This window comes from Nipponia nippon, unplaced genomic scaffold (genome assembly GCF_047370975.1).
Source record: "Nipponia nippon isolate SJK-2023a ecotype South Korea unplaced genomic scaffold, ASM4737097v1 scaffold_1, whole genome shotgun sequence".
NCBI classification, from domain to species: domain Eukaryota; kingdom Metazoa; phylum Chordata; class Aves; order Pelecaniformes; family Threskiornithidae; genus Nipponia; species Nipponia nippon.
Genome location: NW_028262290.1, coordinates 23,984,056 through 24,007,256, shown reverse-complemented (window position 1 = coordinate 24,007,256; position 23,201 = coordinate 23,984,056). Strand labels below are relative to the sequence as shown.

The 23,201-nt window shown below is 36.3% G+C and overlaps 1 protein-coding gene across 7 annotated transcripts in view; it reads left to right on the top strand.

Annotated features, from left to right (window-relative positions):
- The window catches only part of VPS13B (vacuolar protein sorting 13 homolog B), a 483,190-nt gene that overhangs the window by 306,951 nt on the left and 153,038 nt on the right, over positions 1-23,201 (top strand). For all 7 annotated transcript variants that reach the window (XM_087749030.1, XM_087749012.1, XM_087749022.1 and 4 more), the window contains 3 exons: positions 7,392-7,595; positions 16,424-16,550; positions 18,253-18,396. In XM_087749030.1, coding sequence (XP_087605156.1) covers positions 7,392-7,595; positions 16,424-16,550; positions 18,253-18,396 — 475 coding nt within the window. The remainder of the gene's footprint in view (positions 1-7,391; positions 7,596-16,423; positions 16,551-18,252; positions 18,397-23,201) is intronic.

The following is a 23,201-nucleotide window of genomic DNA, read 5'->3' as shown; positions in this document are numbered from 1 at the left end:
TTCATACTGTGTTCCAGATACAACTCTAGGAGACAACTGCACTGCAGAAGTTCTTCAGCTTCTTTTCAGCCAATTACTGTACCAGAGCCTTTGGAACCAGGGGCTACTTTTAAACGTCTGGTCACCTCACAGGATATGTAGAGCATTTCCTACCCGTAGGACTAGAGGAAGGAAGCGCAGGGCCAAAATGTTTGATGTGTGATCTACTGTAATTCCTTTCATGTGTTTAGTAGCTTTTATATGATCAATGCACTGCTACCAATCCCTGACCTTGCTGTGGTCCAGTTGACTAAAATCTGACCTTCCTAAATGGATAGCAAATGGAATTATAGTAGCACCCACCTGGCACCACCACTGTAACTAATGGGCGTGAGGGGGTGTGGTTATTTTTTCCTCTGAATATGTACCTACTGGGTTTCAAAATAAAAATATTTAAGTAGTTATATAAATAGTATACATAAATAGTATCATGATAAAAATTGCAGCAGTTAATTTTTATATTTTTATGTATTTGCGTTCTTATAGCACTGTATATCTGATGATCTCAAAATGTTTTCTGTGCAATTTATTAATTATATTCACAACATCATTGTGGCATTATGCCCACGATATATATGAGTAAACTGTTGAAGAGGTTAATTTTGTTGCTTAGAGTCACATAAGTGAGTTTAGAGAGACTAGGAATGAAATCTGCCTCTCCTATTTTCCTTTGGTATGTTCTAGCCTTGCAGAGAGAGAAACATGTCCTGCAGGCCCACAGGAGGCCTGCCCAAGCAGTCTCCCTAGTCCCAGACCTTGTTGTGCACAGTGTATGAATACCTGGCAGACGTAACTCTTCTACATGTCCATGCGTCCAGTTAGGTTTGTCCTCAAGCTCTGACCGAGACAGCATCTTCTATTCCTTTTGAGAGAGTACCAGCCACATGTGCAAAATAAGCACCAACCATTGAATTCAGTTCTCCAGATTTCTTCTTCTATATGTTCAAAACCAAATCTCTTTTCTCTTGCATTATGGTAGCTCAGTGGAAACCAGTCCTTTTTAAAACAGTTTTGGATGAAAGTAAACATCTGTATGACTCAATAGTTGCAACTGATGAAACTGATCAAGTAAAGGACACAAAGTAGTTAGCCAAAGGAAAAGTGATTATGATTTTACAGTCTTTCATCTCTGAGCAGTTTGTTTAAGAACGGAGATTTTTGACTGTGGTGTCTATTTTTAAGAAAAAGCTTACAAAGTAATTGCAAGGGAAGACCTATCTACTTCAACTTGGCAAGAAAAAGCCATACTGAAAAGCATCAGTAAAAAGAAAATAGCATATTTTGGTAAGATTTTTTTGGAAAAAAGTTAAGTAGTTTGATTATTACTGTTATTATTTTCTCTAGGAGAGTTATTGCTGCACAACTGGGAAAGTCTAGAAGCGAGAGAATGGATAAGTCTGTGTTTCTGTCTATCCCATCTACATTTGTTTCAAATGTGACTGACTAATACCTAGCTTGGAGATATTTAAGAGAAACAGTTGTAGGTAGAGTAGTGTGATAACTTTGCTGAAGATCTTGAATACCTTCTCTTAATGTCCTTCTCTGTTTTCCAGGAACCGAGATCTTCATAGTAGTAGATTCTGTGCTGTGCTTGAAGTGTCCAGAAGCTCAGAGTGTCTTGAAATAGCAGTAGATCAAACTCCTTTTCAAGGCTGAATTTTCTAAACACGTATCGTAACATGTCCTTACGTATTTCAGACTCTGACGCTGAGGAGACTAAAAGACATGTAATGACACTCAGCTAAATCTTAGTACTCTCTTATTTGATGATCTGTTCTGGCTGATCGTGAGGTAGATGATTTGTTCTGTACATCCAATTGTCTTTTTTTCCACCAAGCACTTTGACATTCCTGTTTTGAATGATGTCTTAGCACACACTAATCCATCATTGAATCATCTTTTTTTTTTTTTTGATGACTTGAAGGTACCAAGTTCCATAATTTCCACAATATGCTTATCCTTGTATTACCTAAAGATCTTTATAGCTACTTGGTGTCTCATCCTCTTCTTTAGCTTTTTTACACTTATACCAGTTCCTCTCTTTGCCATGATACTCATCTATAGGTATACAGAACGAAAATGGAAGCTGTGCCTAAGATATACAAATCAGACATTTATCCAACATTAGTTTAAAATAGAGGAAAATTACCCATTGTACTTGTACTTTTGCTTCACTATTTCAATTGTTTGAAGCAGTCTAGCACAATCAAAGAAATTTTTAAATTTTTGTATATGTTTCAGTCACTGCTTGTCTTTTTTTTTTCAGCATACTAATTGCACAAGTAATCTACCTCTAAGTTGATTTATGTCTATTCACAAAAGCTATAAACACTGCACATCATTATAAAGTTAGAAGTATGACCGTTGATGACTGCAAAACGTATTCAGTTAGCATTCAATTAATAACTTCTTCTCTGTTAGTAATGTGATGTATTTGTCCACTATGTAAATGTTTAGAAGTGGTCGGTCGGTCATTTTTACTTTGCTCATGGAGCTAGCACTTATGTTTTCTTTTTATAAGTGTCTTCCACATCTGAAGATGAACCCAGGTACCTTGACCACTTTGACTTATAGGACATCTGCCATGTAGTGTCTTCTGTAGATAATGCCAATGTATCTGGCTGTACAGAACACAACACGAGCTAATCAGGGGGAAGGTAGTTTTCATTGTTAAACAAATTCCTGTAAAGATTAAATGTAATGTTAAAATGAAAAGTGAAGTGAGTATAGACATACGAACAAAATAGTATCGCTTGCTAATCAGTAAAGCATTAAACAAAGGAGCCTTAGTGTACTCAGTTTATATTTGTATTTAATAAAAATTTGCTGGTATCCAATCCAGAGTATGCTGCCAGCAAGTGTGGAGATGGGGCAGTAGCTGAGTTCTTCTGAGGCTGAGCTGGAGAGGGGAGAAGCAGCAGCTGCCAGCAAAGCCACTCATATGTGGCATAGTTCTGAGGAAAAGAGGCAGAAATGGTGAGAACTGGAGTTTACTGCTGACAGCATTTGAGAGCCTGCTCTATTGACCCAGACTAAAATAAACGGTTTCCAACATCCCAGCAGTCATAAAGCACTATGTTTGTTAAACTACGAACAGGTCTCCCTATGGACAGATGGCAGGGTGGGGAAGCAAAGCTGAGGCTACCCTTTGGGAAAGATATGGAGCTTGCTCAGTATGGCAGAATGTGTAGCTAGGATCACGTACAAAATTTTAGAAATTTATCAGGACCTTCCCTTCTTGCCTAAGGATGTCTCCTCTGCTCTTCTTGCAATAATAGAATTTTCTTACCTGCTGCATTTCTTTAATTTCAGCATTAGTGCCCTGATCCCGTCTTTCTTCTCCCTCCTATCCACTCCTGTGCCCTCCTTTTTTCCTCCTTAACTTCTCATTCTTCTTTCGGTCTTCCTCACAAATGTATATTTTTAATCTCTCCAAACTTAGACAAATCCAAATCTTCCATCATGAACTGTCATGCTACAGGGTTTATTTTATCCCTGTTCTAAGATCACTTCTACACATGTTCTGTGATGTTGGGGAGGTTCTGTTTCACTCCCCGTGGCTCACGCGTTAGCTTCTTTGCCTGTGACAAAGAGGCATCTACTTGCTATAATTAAAAAAAAAAAAAAAAAAAGGGAAGAAAAAAAAAAAGTTGCCTTTCTTTGGAAAGCTGATTCCTGTTTGGGGTTTTACTGATAGAAGCTCAGCATTTTCAAAGGCCAGTATTGTATTCATAGATGTTCTAGGTTTACCACATTTTTGTTTTGTGTCCTTCTTAACATCTATAGCATCTCACTCCACATGGAACTGTGGTCCATTTGCTTCCCTAAGAAACAGTTGTTTCAATTTCCCCTGTTTGGTATAACACATTTGATGGCCTGTCTAGGAGAATAAGTTAGGAAACTTTATTGAATTGAATTGGGAAAACGGCAGTTAAGGAGCATTAGGTCAGTGATAAATACTGCTGTGATTTCTACACTAGTTCAGTCATGCCTCATTCATAGGTGATGGGCTTTCAGACTACGTTTGGGCTGGGACTCCACAAGCTTAAGCAGAAGAGGAAGGGGTCCTTTTGCATAGCATCTATATCCAGGTCTAACAAGGTGCCACTGGTTTTACCCCTATAAAGTAGAGGGTATATATTGGCTCAAGCTTACTGTCTGTTTCCTTTTTAAATTAGAATAGGAAGAATATTTTACCACCAGACAAAACCTTTAATAATTGAAATTTGGATTGATAGGTTTGTCACCTCTGTACCTGGAAGCAGAAACCAGTGCACACAGAGATCTAGTAAGTGCTAACAAAAGTTAGCTGTTGTGTGTAAAGTCTGTGAATATTTCTTAATCATTACATAATGTATAGTCTTTAAATGCCATTTTCCTGGCTTGTTTAGCTTTTTGTAGGTCTCAGATGAGCTATAAGTGAATACATTTAACTTCTTTACAGTGGGTCTCAGAATTATGCCTATTCAGCAGCATGTAGTAACTGGTTCAACATGAGCTGTTTCTTATATAAACATACAAAAAGCCTGACCCAGACTAAATCAATTTTAAAAAGAAAAGCATTAAAGCTGTGTTTCCTGTGACATGCTTATGGTCATCTTTGGTTGCTTATGATCTTACCGTATTGTTGACCAACTGTTTCATTCTATACCACCTGCCGAAAGGTTCAGATGGGACAGTGAAGTTGTTTTCAGAAGGGGGAACCAATTAAAATGATAACCCCTATGGTACATTTCAGCTGGTAAAACAGTGTTTATGCTGGGGGTAGAGAACTCGTGAATTTGGCTTACTCAGTTTCCCTGATTTTATTTGCTGCAAGGATTTTGAAAGCTGCAGAATCAAAAAGGCTGCAGAGTTCATACATAGCATGTATGCTTAAGATTAGGCCAATTCTACTGCGGTTTAACTTCTCATCCTTCTAGGAAGTATACAACTAATAAATTGGGGAAGTACTGAGGAAATTAGTTGATATGGAAAACAAGAAATAAGTGCTTATGTAAATGCCTGTATGCATATAATTTATTTGAGAAAAAGCTATATTTTGGTCATTGTATAAAACTGGCAGGATGTACTTTCTGAAAGCAATAATCAGCTTAGTTGAAACATCAAGGCATTGATAACTACTCCTCCTATTTTACATGTATGTGTAAAAAATGTGTTTCTTGAAATGGGTAATCTATAGAAACACAATTTGCTTGTATTTCAAAGGTGTATCTAAAGGATCAGAGGAAGTTTTGTATTATATACAGGAGATTATTAATAGTAGGAACAGCATGAAAATGCAGGTTTTATATCAGCATGAAAGTATTAGGCTGTGATATCCCAAAGCAGTACAAACATTATCCAGTCCTTGAGATTTTACAAAATTAATTGGATCAAATAAAAAAAGATCCAATGGACAAATCTTATACCAGCAATGTAATGCACTAGCACCTTGTGTCTGAATAGGACCTCTATATATTTTGTTGCACCTAAAAAAGTGTGCCAAAGAGTGATTTCATTGGGGTTTATATTTAAATAAGTAAATTTATGAGGGGAAGAAAGCCATTGTCACAATGGGGAGTTTCAGGTTGGCGCATGCAGCCACGTTTTGCTCTAGGAATTTGGTTCACAAGGTCATGGTTGTGCTGAATGAGCCTAAGGAATAGAGTGCTAGGTGCAGCTTAACGCACATTCTCAAGCTGCTCATAAAAGAATGAATGAAAAATATTCTTTATTCTGAAGTACAGGAAAGAAGAATTCATTATGCAGGTGAAATTAGTATCATATTCTGTATTTTATATACTTAAGCAGATTACATAAAATATGTAATTTGGTGCTTTATTTTCAGTAATATCCCACAAAACATATATTCCAATATTTACTTGCATTACACAAAGTATGTAAATAGACACTGGGTCATACAATAATCTACTGTGGGTTTTTTTGGAAAAAAACAAAAAACAAACACACACACAGAACTGCATTCACATTGATGAAATAATGCCTAGAAAGAATAATACAAGACACAGTTGTTGTGGTTAGATCTCTCTATGTGGAAAGTTGACAAACACATTCTGGAGTTTTAAGAAACCACATTTAATTTTGAAACACCACTACTGACATAACAGATTTTCAGTGTATTTCTGCTAAGCATTTAAGAAAGTTACAGGGCTACTGAACAATGCCATCACACTGCCTCACCAGGAATGACTTGATCAAAAAGGCTTTCCTGCCATTCACATGCCTCTGGGGGTAGATATGATTAATTACTTAATTTTCTTAATTGCTACCATACTCCATTGGTGAAAATGGCAATGCTATTAGTAGTTTCAACTGTGTTTGGATTTGGGCAGCATTGGGATTGCAGCTTCAATTCAGATGTATGAAATCAGTAAAAATAGGCTACAATTTGACATGATCATAGATTCAAAGCAAAAAATTTAAGATCCCCTTGCTCCCTTTACTGCCTTGTTTTGAAAAACAAAAGTGATGAGTTCAATTGTGCATTTTTATTATAACATCAAGCTATATTGTTCCCAGTGTAGAAAGGGCAAGATAATTTTTTTGGAAGATATACTAGTGCTTATTAGCAGAACACAAATGGTAGTAGGAGACTACTCTAATACTGATCACTGGTAAAACTGAATGGTCTTAGTAGCCTCCACTCATCCAATAGCTCTTGAATGCTTTGTTGAAGTTGAGTGTGACTGTTTCCCAAGCTCAGCTCAAGATTGAAATATTTCGTAAAATCAAATGTAGTAGAATTTAGCAGAATCCACAAGTAATGTGGTTCACTCAAAAATGCTTTTTTCTCACTTGTCAGAAGAATTTTAATAACAAAGCACTGTACTGAAATTCCATGTTTAAAAGATTGAATTGTTTTTCCATCATCTTGGAATGTTCTTTTTAATTTTTATTCTTTGTTAAGTTTGAACAGTGGAACAATTGTCTCACAATAAAGTTGTTTGTAATACTTATATGTAGCTGTTCTTTTTGAGGACTCGAATGTGACATCCTTTATCTATTCAGTAGATATGAGTTAGTCCTGCTTCCCCAAAGGCTGCTCATATGGACCTAATTGAAAGTCCAGTGAAGTCAATGGATTGATTTCATATCAACTTTGGTGGATCTGGCTAAATTTTGGAATATATTTATTTCCATATCTCCCATTGAATTCCATAGGAAAGAGGCAGCTGGATACTTCTCAAGATATGGACTTAAAGTAATGCTTAGATGTAGTCAAGAATGGTAAAAACGATAAATTAATTTTCTTAATTTTGTATTTTAATGAATATCTGATTGGTCTGATTTTGACCTTTGTTGCTGATTTTTTTTTTCTTTCTTTTTTTTTTTTTCCTTCGGCATTACAGGAGAGCACTGAATCTAGGAATACTTCGAGACCCTGGATCAGAGGTTGAAGACAGACAATATCAAATAGATCTTCAGTCTATAAACATTGGTACTGCTCATTGGAATCAGTTGAAACCAGAGAAGGAAAATGGAAAAGGAGGGGTTTTGACAGAGAGTGAAAGAAATTCTCAAAATCCAGCACTTGAATGGAACATGGCCAGTAGGTAGGAAGTTTTGTTTAACTTATTCTTTTCTAGAATTACATAGCACAAACTGCAGATATCATTTGCAGTATATCTGAATCAAATAATTCTGTATTGTTTTTGCTTTACATTACAAGCATATTTCCATGGAGTTTTGGATTATATATTTGAGATGCATATTACTATTATTGTTACACTGTAGTTACTGTCTAGTTACTGTGTGCCTTTGGTTCCATTATAAGCTCTTTTCTGAGTGGCTTACCGTATGTCCATAAAAATAACTCCAGGGCTCAGACTTCAGCTTCTCAGTCTACAAGCAATGGGAGGTTTTGGTTTTTCTTCTTTTTTTTTTTTTTAAACTTCCTTTGTTTGTATTTTTACAAAGCTTGAGTAAAACCAGCTTAGACATTTCTAAGTTAGAGGAGGATAAAGCAGAACATTTCCTATTGGTTCTGAACTGTTTTTTGCACTTCTGTAACTAAAACCAGCTGGATTTTGAAAATGAGATATTTCAGCTGAGTCTCCCTTATTATGTACTGCATGATATGCACATGCAAAGCCCCGCCCTCTAGTTTCTGTCTTTCTAGTAGAAAGATAAAGTGTGCGTACACTTGCGTGGTATTTTAAATTTTAAAGTTTTCGAATATAAAATAGGGGGGTTAATTGGTAATTTGTGAAAATTTGAAATTTTAATTTTAGTTTTAATATACTTTTTTATACTTAAGAACTCATACAGATGGCTTAAAACTAAATTTTTATAGACTGTGTAGCAGTCAGCGTTCTCTTTTCAAAGTGACAGGAGTAAGGTCTGATGGCCAAGAGCAAGCTTTCAAAAGTCGTTTTGTCGATTTAGACACATTTCTGCTAGAAGATGCCTGTTTGCCCACACATTTATTTATTTATTTCCATTTAAAAGTCCTTTATATCTAATTCATGCAAAAAACAATCCAGTTTTTATGAAACGTGTGCATAATTTTATGGTTCCTAAAATAAGATTCCTATCTGAATTGAGGGATGAGCTCCTAAAAATGATAGAGAACAACAGGCAGAATCATAAGGAAAGACAAAAATTGAACTATTGCTGGTTTAACTTTCAAAAAAAGGGGAGATGAGAGGATGCCCAGAGATTTTTCTGAAAGCTGTGACAAAAGAAGCTACGTGAGGATGGGATGCAGACTGAGCTTTCTAATTGGTGAATGTGATTAAAGACCAAGAGAGCAAATAAGCTCACTTTGGAGGAGTGCGTGCAGGAAAACGATGTGATCAAGAATAAATTCCAGTTTATCATTGAAAAATAGAGGGCAGGAAAAGCAGATCTAACCAAAGTAATGATAAAACCAGGAGGAGTGACACGAGTACAGATAAAAATTTAAACACAGTATCTGTTCTTCATTTATAAGGTCATCTGTTTCTTTCCTGTCTTAATGATTTTTTTTTTAACTATTATAATTCCATAGACCATTTTTCTTTTAAATCCTTAGCCTTGAAAAAATGTGTATGACCTTCTAGTTGGACCTTGATGTTGGGCAAGTTGCCCATGAAGTTCTTTCTCACAAAACAACGTAGGGCCACTGGCATTTCTTGAAAGATAAGATGACACTAATCTCCAAAGGACTTCGGGCCAATGTGCAAGTTAAGCTAGCAAAACCAGCCACTGAGGAATTGGCTTTCCTTTTCCTTCCCATTGGTGACTGAAATCATATTGCCAGCACACTTTGGTCTGAGCTTTAGGGTTATAGATTTGGAAAGGAAATTTGGTGGGATTCCTGAAAAGCTGTTAAGATAAGAATAAGGGAAGCAGCTATTACAGATAATCTGAGTTCTCTTTTTTTATAACTGCTTGGACATTCTTCTTTTCCTCAGCAGACTTCCAAAATAAAATTTTATTACAATGTGTTTGAGAAATAAGTATGTTTGTTTTGAAATTGCTTTTGAATGAATCTTGGGTTTTAATTTAGATCAGTTGTAATTAAATACATTAGCTTTTCCTTTCTGGTATGCAATACAGTATTTTAATTCCAGCTTGAATTCATTTAAAGAGAAAGTTGGTATGAGTGTTTTCTTGTCCTTTTGGCTTAAAATTTTACACATTTACTACAGTTCTTTTTCAGTATGTTTGCATTTTTGCTTTTTAGTTGGCAGTCAGTTTTGCTGCATCTGGGTTTATTTTATGATCTGTGGAAGTGGTGTGCTGAGAACTAGAAGAACCTGCATTGAACTCTGCCATCCGCTGAGTTATTTCCAGCATGCACCCAGAGGGTGGCTGCATGGTGTTTTACATGGTGCTTAGTGTTTTCAGGGTGAAGTTTATCTTAAGATTTCCTGCAACTACCACAGCTGCTTTATTCTTTGACCTATTTGTGATACTGTTTTCTTTTTTAATTCTTTAAGTTTCTTAGACATGTTTAACCTGGAACATAATGAATGATTTTTGCTGAGTTATTTTAGGGTTCATTTCTTTGTTTGGTTTTGATATACTTCTATTTGGTTTTACTTATTGTTTAGACCCAGTGTTCTCATTTATTAGGTTCACTGGGTTTTAAGATTCTTTTTTGAGATTCATTTCCCTCATTTTTTAATTCTTAGGTGCTGTATGGTGCGGTATAGAATCCAACCTATATCCAAGTATTTCATAACAGTTACTTTACAGAAAACTTCAGCATAGATACCAGCCATTAATTTTTCACTCCTATTTCTAAAAGCATTACTGTATTTTTTTAAAATAAATTAAATACCTGTAAAAATTCTGAAATACATTATATTGTAATTTAGTCTACTGGGTTGAAATTTGGTCTTGTAAAAATTTGTATGAAAACCAAATCACTCTAAATGTAAGATCTATGGATATCATACAAACAAATATTTGAAAGCTTTTGACATAATTTATCATTTAAATACTTTAACAGTCTTTACAGAGAAAGTAAATCCTTCAAATTTTCCCACTACTTTTTCTGAAGTTCAATATTTCTGGTACTTAATATCTCATGGGTTTGATTTTTTTTTTTTTTAAACTTTTACATTGTGATTTGGAAAGCAAGCAGTCTTGCTTTGAGACTAAGTGTTGCATATTTCAAGGTATTTAGTGTAAAATTCTTCAAGAGGGGCCATTGTGAAGTGCTGGTGTGATGCCTCCTGTGCCTCCGCAGGTCACCCCAAGAAGAATGGGGGAACTGGAGCACTCTGGTAGGGTGGGTGCCCTCTCTCAGAACAAAACATCCAAATGCTGTGCTGTACTGAGGATCAAGGATCATAACTCTTCCCATTATGAAATGTTTATACTTCACTGTAGATGTTATAAAAAGCTCCCTGATGGTGTAATATATAAGAAGAATACTGGAAACAGTCAGACAGTTCTAATAAGGTTATGTACAAATGAAACCTGTCCACATTTATTCCCTTTACCAAATAGCATTTGGGGAGCTGGGAGTACTTAACCAAAAGAAGTTTTCTTGATTGAAAACTGCTTTTTCAGCTTGCAGATCTCCTCCTCCCTCTCCCTCCTCTCAATGGAAAAAAACAACAGCCCTGAAGGAAATAAAGAAATATATCCTCTCTTGAGGCCTCGCCCCCGTCCCTGTGCAATCCTTCTACAGCTCCCAGCAGCAACTTCTGCTTCCTGCAGCCTGAATAAACTCTGTTTAAAAAAAAAAAAAAAAATTAATCGAGCTTAAAAGCATTACTGCTCTGTGTGGTAATGAATTGAGTGTGGCAATATACTGCATTACCGTTTTGTCCTTGGCATACCACCATCTGGAACAGCTCTCTACGATTCTCATTGAGTGCGTCAGGGAGCCAATGATCTGTTGTACAAAACTGAACAAAATACCACCCTTGCTTCGCAAGGATCCTCGGAAAGGTTTCCTGCAGATTTTTCTTTGAATAGTTTTCATTTTCATGCTTTTTTGGAAAGTTGAAGTGCAGCTTGCCAAGTTCTAACAAGGAAGACCAGGAAAAAGTGATCGGTAGATCCATGTGTAGGGAAGTAGGGGCATTCACTGTGAATCTTTTGGAATAAAATGCGGTACATTTGTATTCAGTCCTGTATTTCAGTTGCTGCATTTATTGTACCTGAAGTTGTGCTTGTATTCATACTGTACAAATCCTTACTCAATAAGATGGAGTATGTTATTTTCTTTATTAATCCACAGCAAAAAAAAATATTGCACAACAATCTTAATAAGATGAAAATTAGCTTTACTGAGGCATAATTATATAACATGTATAATTAGATAACAATAGTTCTGTACAGCTAGATGGTGTTCATTTGTTCATTTTCTAATTTTGGTCATTAGGTAGTCCTCAAAATGTTGCTATGCTATTTCACTGTCTCACAATGTGTCTTTGCAACACCTCAGAGAGCTGAAAGGATGTGAGCTGTTCTGCCCACTGGCAGATGGAGGTCTGAAGCATGATGATGTCATTAGTAGTCAGATATCCTAATACTTTCGTGGATCAGTTAATCAACTGATTTATACAACTCCATGGGAAACCTGCAAGAGAGAAATCTTTCTTAAGTCCTAAGTTAACATGCTAACCAACGTAACATCTTTGGTTTTGTGTGCCTCACACTAACAGAGAACACTGATTATGTTGCCTATTCCATGCTAATACTTGTTTTTCTGCTTTTTCAAGTCGCAGAATTCTTTGTGAGGATTTCTCTCTCTGTAGATAGTAAACTTACATGGCATAAATGAGCTTTTGATTGTCATTCATGTATTGAATGTATGAGTTTCTCCCTGACCTATGCATTTTTTCAGTATATAAGGGCTCAAACTCTAGATTCAGTAAGGTATTATTAAGAAAAAAAATATGATTAAGAATAAGGCAAACATTTCCAAGTTTCACATCTAGTTATGTTTAGCTCTTACTGGCCAGTATTTTCTGTTTGTTTCGATTAGTTTTTTCCACATAAGACAGCCAAGTGATAGTCCTTCTTGCACATTTTCGCAGCTTATCCAGTCTCACATCATCGCACCTCCTTGATTAGTGCAACATCATCTCTTTGGCAGTCCTGCTTCCTCATATAATTTCAACATGCTTCTGAGTAGATGTAATCAAATACTGATGATTTGATTTGATGTAATGAAATGTTGTTGCTTCGATTACAAAATTCTGTTCTTCACATTTTTTTCTCTTTTCTTTTCACAACATTTTTTGTCATATTAATCATTAGATATGTCTTTGCTTTCAGGGTACTTCTAGACTTCTATGTCTATCCATTTCCTCTTATGTGTCTTCTTTCATTTGCTTTGACACATCTACACTCACTGCTCCTCAGACCTCATCATACCAGTTACCAGAGCTGCCGCATTTAATTTTTGAAGAAACACTTTCTGGCTCGCTCCTAGGCTAACCCATGTGTTATAAAGGCATTTCCTGTGAACATTCACAAAGTTATTGCAATATCTTCTTCCAAATCCTTAAAAAAAAAATCATTTCTATTATACTCTAATACAAAAAATAATAAGACAGGTTTCAGGTTGCCACTGCACGGATATCATTACCTACGGTGCTGTTAGTTCTTCCCTTTTACTTCCCTGTCTGTGGGTGTGTGTTTTCTTAGACTTAAATTGTAAGCTTTTGAGGACAGAGACCATTTTTGTCCTGTGCTTTTACAATGTGGACCTGCGGTCCATAACCAGAGTTCATGTTAGCATACAGATAGAGCCCAAATTCAGCACTGAGTAAAAGGCACCCGCTGGCCTTATCACAAATGCTTTGCTGCCTTGTTGCTTTGCGTTAGCATATGGTCTTTCAAATGTGCTGTACTTTTAAGTGTAGATGATCAACTGCTTTAACATCTCTAAAAGTACTAGCTTTTCCTTTTTTTTCCAAGACAAATATATAACAGATGGATAAATGAACCATGGAATGAATGTGCTGCAGACATAGAGCCATCATTACGCTCTTCACAATCAAGTTTTTTCATAAGCTCATGTGGCGTACACCTGTGTTAAGTTAACGGTGCACTTAGGTGCAGTGTGGAAGACTTAATAATTCAAAGTGGAATTTGTTTCTTTGTTCCTTTTGTGCTCTTTCTCATATCCTCTCCCTTCATTATTTACTGTGCTCTGTTTGCCTTCTGTTTGTACTTACAATTATTTTTGCTAATACTTGATTTGGCTGAGCTTCAAATTCACCAACTAGAAATGCAGAAAATAGTAAGTAGAGCAGGACAGGGATACCACATAAGGATGATTTTAAAATAAAATTTAAAAATCAGCAATCAATCTGTATTACCAAAAAAGTCCTTTAAGATGCAGTGTACTGGGTATCTACTAGAATAACATTTGAAAATTAAGAAGTAGGAATATGTATGAGCTGAAAAATAATTTGAACAATGATCGAAGAGAAGCAGTTGCGGGTTTGGGGTTCAACAAGTAACTTGCTTTTATAGCTCTCTTTCATATATTGAAATTATACTTGCTAGCAGTATATGCCCCTTCAAGTGGAAGTTTTCTAATGTATAGGTGTTCTTTGATAGAACTGTTCTACTATTTAGCTCTTTCATTTTCCTCAAAAACAAAGGCATTTTCCTCAAAAACAAAGGCATTTCTTTCTCATCCTGTTGTGAAGGGGAAATAGGAATTGGGTGGAAAGCCATCTGGTTTAAATTTAAAGTGAAGGTGATGGCAGGGAGAGAAGCATTTGTAGAACTGGCAAAATCTAAGACCATTTTCTCAGTTGAAGATGTATGCTAACCACTAACGGGTCTGCTTTCTAATTTGGGGACCTGATTATACTAATCTTGCTTTAAAAACTGTCATTACAGACCAGCAGAGCTACAGCTGACCAAAACGTTAAAGCTTTTAACGTAAGATGGTAGTTTTCTCACACTCACTAATTGGCTTGCTCTTAGGCATACTGCATACTACTTACGGTAGCATGCAGCCTGCTCAGCAGTGTTCGTGAAGGTCATTTGAAGTAAAAGTTTATTAGACTTCTGCTCAGTAAATAGGAGCTCTGTGCTCTGTAGCATCTGCTGTTAGCTTCTGTATACTGTTGTCCTAAATAAATTTAAAAGCTTTAAGGCCTACCCACATCTGACAGTTTATATTCCCTTATAGATCGCCATGCTCTCTACATGTTTTGACGACACTTAAGCAAATTGTTGGTAGAGTTTGAAGCATCAAAATCGAAATAGTCCAAGCAGTAAATTGTCATCTGTGGATTTTGAATCTTTTGAACTTGACTGAAATACGGTCAAGTTATGATACCTATTTAATTTCTTTTTGGCCTAACTCTTGGCCTACAAACCATCAGTATTTGAGATTTTGTACTTTTCAACAGAATCCATTGCAGAACCATTACCTTTACTAGACTATGTGTATCGATACCTGTTTTTAATCAAGGGATTTAATTACCTATTCCACATGCAGTCCAGAGATTTCTGCATAGATGGCCATATAACCATATTGTTTAATGACATTAACATGGATAACTCTAGCTGATGGTAAGGACTAATTGTCTAATTGCGTAGTTCATGTGTCTGGCTCACTTGTGCGATTTATGCTAATGTCCGAGCTGCCATGTCTCAATTACTGGAGATGGCAAGATTAAAAGTAATACAGGGATACCTAACTGACATGCAGATATATCTGAAAAGTCCTGCATAGATCTATTCTCTTCTTCTATATGGCAGTGTAGTTCAGTCTTTTCTTTTATATCATGATAGATAGTTGCATAATTTAGTGTATACTTTTAACTTGCATTGTTTCACATTTTCTGGTTTGTAAGCATTGGAAAACTTGCCTTGGACCAATAACTTTTTGATGATTTTTGGAGTTCTCCTTGGTGAAATGCAGGTATTTAGCATTTCTATAAATGATGACAAGTTAAAAGAATTATCAAAAAACTATCTTGATGGAAGGATTCTCCCAGGAATTTGAGCTGTATCCTCTTTTAGGGGCTGAGCACCATCTTGGTCTCATTACATTTTTTTTTTTTTTTTTTTTTTTTTTTCCTGATCAGAGGCTCTCAGATGGCATTTTGTGGCAATAGTTTATTTGACCTGACCCAGAAGATTCTGGTTATTTGGAATGTGTTGTCATAAGCTATTAGTGATCCATCTATAACAGGGTTGTGCCTCTAGGCTTAGTATTTGACTAAAGGAAAAAAAATAAACACCCAGCTCGAAAACAAATGCAATTATAAAGTTTAATGGCACAAATATTCTTGGCAAGCAAACATTGATATTTAGATGAAAAGGTACCAACTAAGAGCAACCAGTGACAGAAGCAGTGGAGGAAGACTGACATCCCTCCATTTTCAAGACATTTTAAACATCTTGGGCAATAGTTATTATAAATTTAATGTGTGAGCCCTAGAGTTTCATTGGGTTTGTTAGGTCAATTTTTCATGTCTTTGATTTTTTTGTGTCAGTTATGTTGTTGTGTGCAGAATTTTTTCACCCCAGAGTTTTAATGCATGAATTCAAATATTATGGAGGCTTCAGACAGCTATTCATGAAGCGAAGGGCATCCACAGGCAAGTTTGAAAAATACTGATAATAAACTTTGTGTCTTTGTTCAAATGAGTTTGTATAGTTCGTTGAACAGTAGAAGAAGCAATATCAAATATCAAACTTGTCTACCTGGAGATGGGTTGAAGAGTCAAATATTTAGATATGCTGCTTCTGTGAAATAAAGGTAGAAGTCTGCCTTTAAGATTGAAATTAACATGATTAGTAGTGATGATATTTAATGCTTATTGAGGTAGCAATCAAATGCCAAGCTGGTATTGAAGCAGTTTTGTGCTACATGCTAGATGTAAAGAAGAATATGAGTTTTTCCTCCTCAACAATTTATAATGTGATTTAATCTTTTTTCCTTTTTTTTTTTTTTTTTTAGCATAAGGCGGCATCAGGAGAGGAGAGCAATTTTAACTCCAATTTTAACAGATTTCACAGTTCGAATAACTGCAGCTCCTGCAATTATTTTTACAAAAATTGATGCTGCAGAGAATTTGCACCCAGAGGTTAGTACAAAATGTGAACAGAAATAGCATAACTTTTAATATGTGGATGATCTTAATGTTTTACTGTTCTACCATTTTAAGTGTCCAGGTGTTTTCAAATACAGAGATCGCTAACTGGGGGGGAAAAAAAGTCTTAATCACTAGCTGAAATGTTCTTTCTCTGCTGGAGAAAGAATTTGTGTATAGCATTCAATATTAAAGGCATCCTGTCCAGAGGTAGATAAGCCTGTTTGCAATTCAGAAAATGGGAATCCTTTAATGATTTCCAGCAACATTTTTAAAAGATTTGTGATGGAAAGGTGTTGAGAAGAGGTGCTATAGTACAACATTACGAAACATTGTATTCACAAGCTTCTCATAAAGAAGCCTGAAAATGCAATCTATACACTATCTGTAGGAAGAAAGTTGAGCTGAGTTCTTTTAGCCGGATTTTCAAGCCCACAAATTCCCACAAAGTGTCCGCTCCCCAACCATTACTGTGGGTACTTCAAGGTATTCCAGATTTAACAATCACTTTTACCAGTCTGTGGATCAGCTTGTTAATGATTAGTCTGTGAAGAATGTGACACGCAAAAGGTATTGGCTCCCTCTTTGGTATTAGTTTGTAGCTCAAGAATTTAAAACATTTTATGTAGGGGAAATATCAGAAAGTTTTTGTCATCTCACAGGGAGTATTTCTCATAACAGCTACCTCCTGGGAAGAGCAAAACTGGTACAGGAGTGTAAAGGGTATTAGGGGTGTGTATTGCAACGTGCAATAGGTGTACATTGTTGGAAAATAGCTAATGAGTATAGAAAGAAAAAATTGACAGCTTCATATTTTGTGTAAAGTATCATCACAAGGGCAGATGGAAAATTATTTAATGTAAAAAAGAAGTAGAACACCTAAGGGGTGGCTAGGATGCGTAGAAGTTACTCAATTAAAAAAAAAAAAACTCTGAGCTTTACTAATGCTTAAGTTCAAGAATTTCAATGTTTTCTGTGCATACATTCTTCTTGTTATCTGTTCCCTGGGTGACATTCACTGATGAAGGGAGAGGTCTAGTTTAGATTGTGAAGAGCTTGAACATTGTGCAACCTTCTCATGAGAAGGGGCAGTACTTCTACTTATTAAGCAACCCTTCTGCATTGGTTCTGTTTTTCATCTCTTTATCGCTTGCCAACAGTGGTGAAGAGTTTCTTTTGTGCTAGATAACACCAATAAAACAGTGGCCATCCAGCTAGCTTTGCCAAGGTATTAACAACGGTTTACAGGCAAAGAGAAATCAATTAGGTTGGTTATCAGTGAGTTCCAACACGATTTCATTACAAATCAAGCAGAGTTTATGTTTAAAAAAAAAAAAAAAAAGTACATCCTTTTCTTGGAAGGAAAGGAGAACTGTAGTCATTGCCAGGAAATAAAAAACAGAATCTGACAGTCCACTGTTTGATACTACCAAGAGATGGAAACAAGACCTCACACACAAGATGCTTCTCTTGCAAAATTTATCTTAATAGTTATGCTATTGAAAGCAAAGTAAAGAATAAACCTCATCCTTCTTTAGAAGCCTGAGACACCACTTTCTCCTAAAAAGACCTAATTAATACTATATAAAATGTTGAAGCATTGACTACAGCAGAGAATCACAATACAATTATATAGAAGCTGAAGATTATTTCCCCAGTAGCTGTTATCTACTATTTTCCCCTAATTTCTCCACAGGAAATTTTGGTGTGTGGTCATTCTTTGGAAGTGAATGTGACAACAAACCTGGATTTCTTTCTCAATGTGGCTCAAGTACAACTTCTTCAGCAGCTGGTACAATCCAATATGGTTGGATTGGAACCTTCCAGTAGCATCACTGAGGTAGGTTTTTGCCTGTTTTGGAGCTGTTTTTTTTATAGTACCATAGCTCTGGTCAGGTGTTTGCATCATCTAGACAAAATTATATATGAATAAATGAAATAGGTGTATTATTATTGTTTGTTTGGTCAGCTTTAAAATGCATTCTAATGTTGTTCTAAAAATAGAATGTGTTATTTTAACTAGAATATTATTCAATAAATTAGACTAAGGTGATTCTGCAACATCTTATGTACAAGGAGAATTATCTTATGTAAATGATGAAGGAAATCAATTTTGAAGTAGGTTTTTGAGGTTCTTTGGCATTTAATTTTAACTTTTATTGAAGTGTTAGCATCTTCTTATCAGTTCACGTACTATACTGTGTGCTTCACTGAAGCCAGTAAACTATGAAATTTTCGCTGTGCCTGGTAACCACTACTCACATTAACTGTCTTCACTCAAGTCCGTAAGATTCAATCCACCTCTGAATATTCTCATACTTCTTCAGTAAGAACGGTGATGGGTACATCATGAAGGATCCATCATCTTCTGAACAATTAATCTCTCCTTTTTTTCTGGAATTTTACAGTGTTCAGCAACTATCTCCTGAATTTGTCATTCTTCTTTATTTCTGGAAGCTGATATCTCAGTTTTCATTAAAGGTCAGTCACTAACTGTGACAGACTTGTAAGTTTAAATTATTGAACTTCTGGGCTGATATAAAAAAAATAGGAGAAAATAAAGTGAAAACCTTTCCCTAAGAAAAAAATATGTATTTCTTATCTTCAAAACCAGGAATCTAGTCAGGCTGACAGCATCTTTTAAAGACACTAGAAGTTAATACGTGACAAGGCACTAACTCCACTGGAATGGTGGTTAGATTCACTGAGAAATCTTTACAAATAAGAACAAGAGTTAGGGAGAGAGTTAAAGAGGAAGACACAATCAACTCTTCCTTTTCAAGAATCTAGCTAATGGAAGAGCTGAAGAAACTTTTCTCCTTCCTTTCCCGAATCTCACAGATTCAGCATATGTGTGAGTCTGGGTGAAAGCGGGGAATGCTCTAGAGGAGCCAAACTACTTATATTCCTCTCTCCTCACCCTGTCAAAACCCCAGAAGTTGTTTATACCTTGCTAATCTAGGCATCACGTCATCCCGTCCTCCTTTATCCCTTCCCAAGGATAGAGGGAAATAAAGGGCGTTGTCTCATTACCGTGTTAAAACATGAAAGATGTAGGAAAGAAATGCAGTGTATCTTTCTTTTCCTTGGATGCTTTGCAGACACAGGGCCTCTTTTGGAGATGAATGTTATAAATAAGTATAATGGGAATGTCTTCAATAAATAATTTGTGGAGCACTGTTTCCCTATTGTCAGTGGAATGGATAGAATCAGAAGATTTGAATGGGGGCCAAGAATTTTAATTTTGAGATGATGCTGTGCTGAAGTGCTACATGACTGATGTGGACTGTACAAACTTAAAAGCAATTTACTACATAATTTCAGACAGCTTTTTGTTGACTGCATCCCAAGATACCCGTTCTTCATTAATATCTCCCTTGGATTACTGAGGTCTCCTGTAAGGAGTAATGGGAGTATTTCTGGTTCAAGGTGGTGTTTGTCTTCTCTTTAATAAGTTGTAAAACTGTATCTTGATTCACTATACTGAAAATGTAATATTCAATAGTTGGTTACGTTTTGTCCAGTTCTGTAGTCTGATGTGCCTATATGAAGCCACCCCACCCTCTAATATACGCACATTTATTATTATCCTCATGTTTCTCCTTCAGTCTGCAGAGAGAAACATAACACATATTGTACGCTGCTGTTTTCATCTCAATGAATGAAGTCTGGAGCCTGCACATGGCTATTCATACTTCACACCTGCTAATTATTTCATTGTAAAAATCAAAACATAATTTAGGTTGGAAGACGCCTCTGGAGGCCATTCTTTTGCTCAAAAGAACACTAATGTCAAAGCTAAATCAGACTTTTCAGTGCATTGTTCAGTCAAATCTTTCTTTATCTCTAGGGAAGGAGGTTGCACTGCCCCTCTGGGTAATTGTCCTGTGCTTAACTAGCTCACTCTGGCAAGTTTTTGTCCTTATATCCATTCAGAATTTTGCTTGATACAACTTTTAACCATTGCCTCTCAACATTTCACTATACATCTCCAAGAACAGTCTGACTTCATCTTCATAACCCTGCTTTAGGTAACTGGAAACAGTAATTTGATACCCTACCACCATCCTTAGCCTTCTCTTTTTCCATCTGAACAAGCCTAGCTCTCACACCCTCTCCTCGTAAATCCTGTGCTTTAACCTGTTAACCCTCTTGATGATCCTCTTGAGCTCACTCAAGTTTGTCAATCTTTTTCTTCTATTATTGAGCTCAATGCTAGAGACAGTACGCTAGATGCGGACTCACAAGTATCTCATAAAAGGAAATAATCTCACGTCTGATCTGCTGGCTGTGCTATTGTTAATGCTGCCCAGTAAGTGCTTAGCCCTCAACTCTACAGGGGCATGCTGCTGTCACGTGTTCAATTTGTTGTCCACCAGGACCCTTGGGTTCTTTTCTGCAAAGCTGTTGTGTAGCTGTTGGCCTCCAGTGTGTATTTGGTTTGGGATTTTTCCATCTCAGGTGCAGGACTTTGCATTTACCTTTGACCTTCCTGAGGTTTCTGTTAAACCCTTCCTCCATTTTGTCAATGTCCCTCTGAATGGCAGCCCTATCCCTCAGTGTATCAACAACTCCCCCCAGTTTGCTGTCATCTGTGAACTTTCTTTGGGTATATTTTGTATCATTGCCAAGGTCTTCAAAAAAGACATTAAACCTCATTAAACCTTGAGGAATGTCACTCTGTAACTAGAGTTCAGCTACACTTTGGAACGGTGGCCATTACTCTCTGATTTTAGTGGTCTAGTGTGGTCCTTACCCACCTTGTAGTCCACCCATTCCGTTCACACTTGGATCCAACAGTTTGGATACAAGTCTGCTGTGGAAGACTCTGTCCAAACTTTGCTAAGGTCAAAGCAAATGGCATCTGGTACTCTATCCACAGAATCAATCATCTCATCATAGGAGGCAATCACATTGTGGTAAGGCACGATTTGCCTTTTGGTAAATATGTGTTGTTGGTTCCCAAAAACTTTTTTTGTCCTTCGAGTGCCTGGAATTGGCTTCTATGAAAATATGTTCTGTCACATTCCCCAGGTCTACAATGAGGCTGACCATCAAGTAGGTTCCCTGGACCCTCCTCCTTGCTCTTTTTGAAGATGGGCGTGACATTTACTCTTTTCCAAACTTCAAAGGCTCTCCCAGACAACATGTCCTTTCACATATGATAAGGAGAATCCCAGCAGTGCCACTGTCCAGTTCCTCAAACACCTTTGGATATGTTCTGTCTGATATTTTAAGAGGAAAAATTGAGCTGAAGTTATCTATCCTCCAAAGGCTTTCCTAAAGTATTGCAAATTACCTAGGCTGTTACGCAGGTCGTAGTGATACACGGAACCTGTGCAGTGTTCCTCTTGCATTTAACACAGTCTGATTCAGCCAGACAATTCATAGAAAATAGCTTTAAAATTATTTTTCCCCACAGTGCCTATTTGCTTTGCAGGTTTAGAGCTTCTGGTTCATAGCATTTGAGGGTTTTCACCAATATTTCTATTAGAAGCTTAAGCATGATTAACAGAAGAGTAGGAAGAAACAGAAGAAACTATATTCCCCATGGGAAAGTATAAAATGAAATGGAGAAACCAAGAAAGTTTGCATTTCCAAATCAGAATGTATGAAACCTGTCTTCCAAACCTGCCCCAAGATAGCATGGTGGTGATTTTTTTTTTTTTTTGAAGTTGAAAGGAATAGAACATTTTTTTGTAGAAGAGACATTTTTATACATTTTTCAATAAATACTATTTTGGTATTTGTACATGAATTTACACCACTTAACTGTTTGCATTAAATACTTGTTCAGTTATTTTCAAGGGTATTCAGAACCTATGCACATACAATGCTTCTCTTGAGGGACTCATGAATGAATGAGCAACCACACAGTAAACAAAAGTATGTAAAAACAGTGCACACAGGCATTCTCTAAATAGGAAAAGGGATAAAGGAATGCCTTGAATTTCTTGAGATAACTGACCCTAAATGAAATTTGTTTTATTGATTGTCCTTTTTTCTGCTAGAATAATGAAAAGATTGAGATACTCAACAAAATCTTTCACAGGAATGTATCTGTCAAAAAGTGTACTTCAATACTGAAAAATGAAATGTACAGAAGTGGTAGGATTCAAGAGTTGCCTAAAAGTAGGAAGAGAATAAGAATGGTAAATTCTTCGCAGTTTTTTTATGCATTGGTGCCACTTTAAAGACACTGCAGATGAAATATTGAAAGAACTCCTAGAAATGCATTTGAATTTTAACAGATCTGACCATGGACTACTGAAAGTTGCAAAAAATTCTGGTTTCTCCAGGTGTCCAGCTGATTGAAAATTGTGCATTGCTAGTAGGGATTTAGTCTTTTTAAAGAAAAAACAATCCAGCATATAGAATACACAGAATCATTGTTCAGATTTAGTGAAAAGGTATAGGGAAATTTAAGGTCTGAAGGGACTTTTGAGTACCACAAGGAAAGCTAGATTGGAACTCAGATTATGAATGGAGTTTTGTATGACAGTGACTTAGGCCATGAGTGTATTTGCTTGGCTTTCCTCTAGGCAACCCCATTATTACTAATTAAGGTAATAATATTGACTGTGTATCTTTCCAGCAGGCAAGTTGTTCAACCATATTTAAAGATGTGGTGTTTAACCTGTTTTC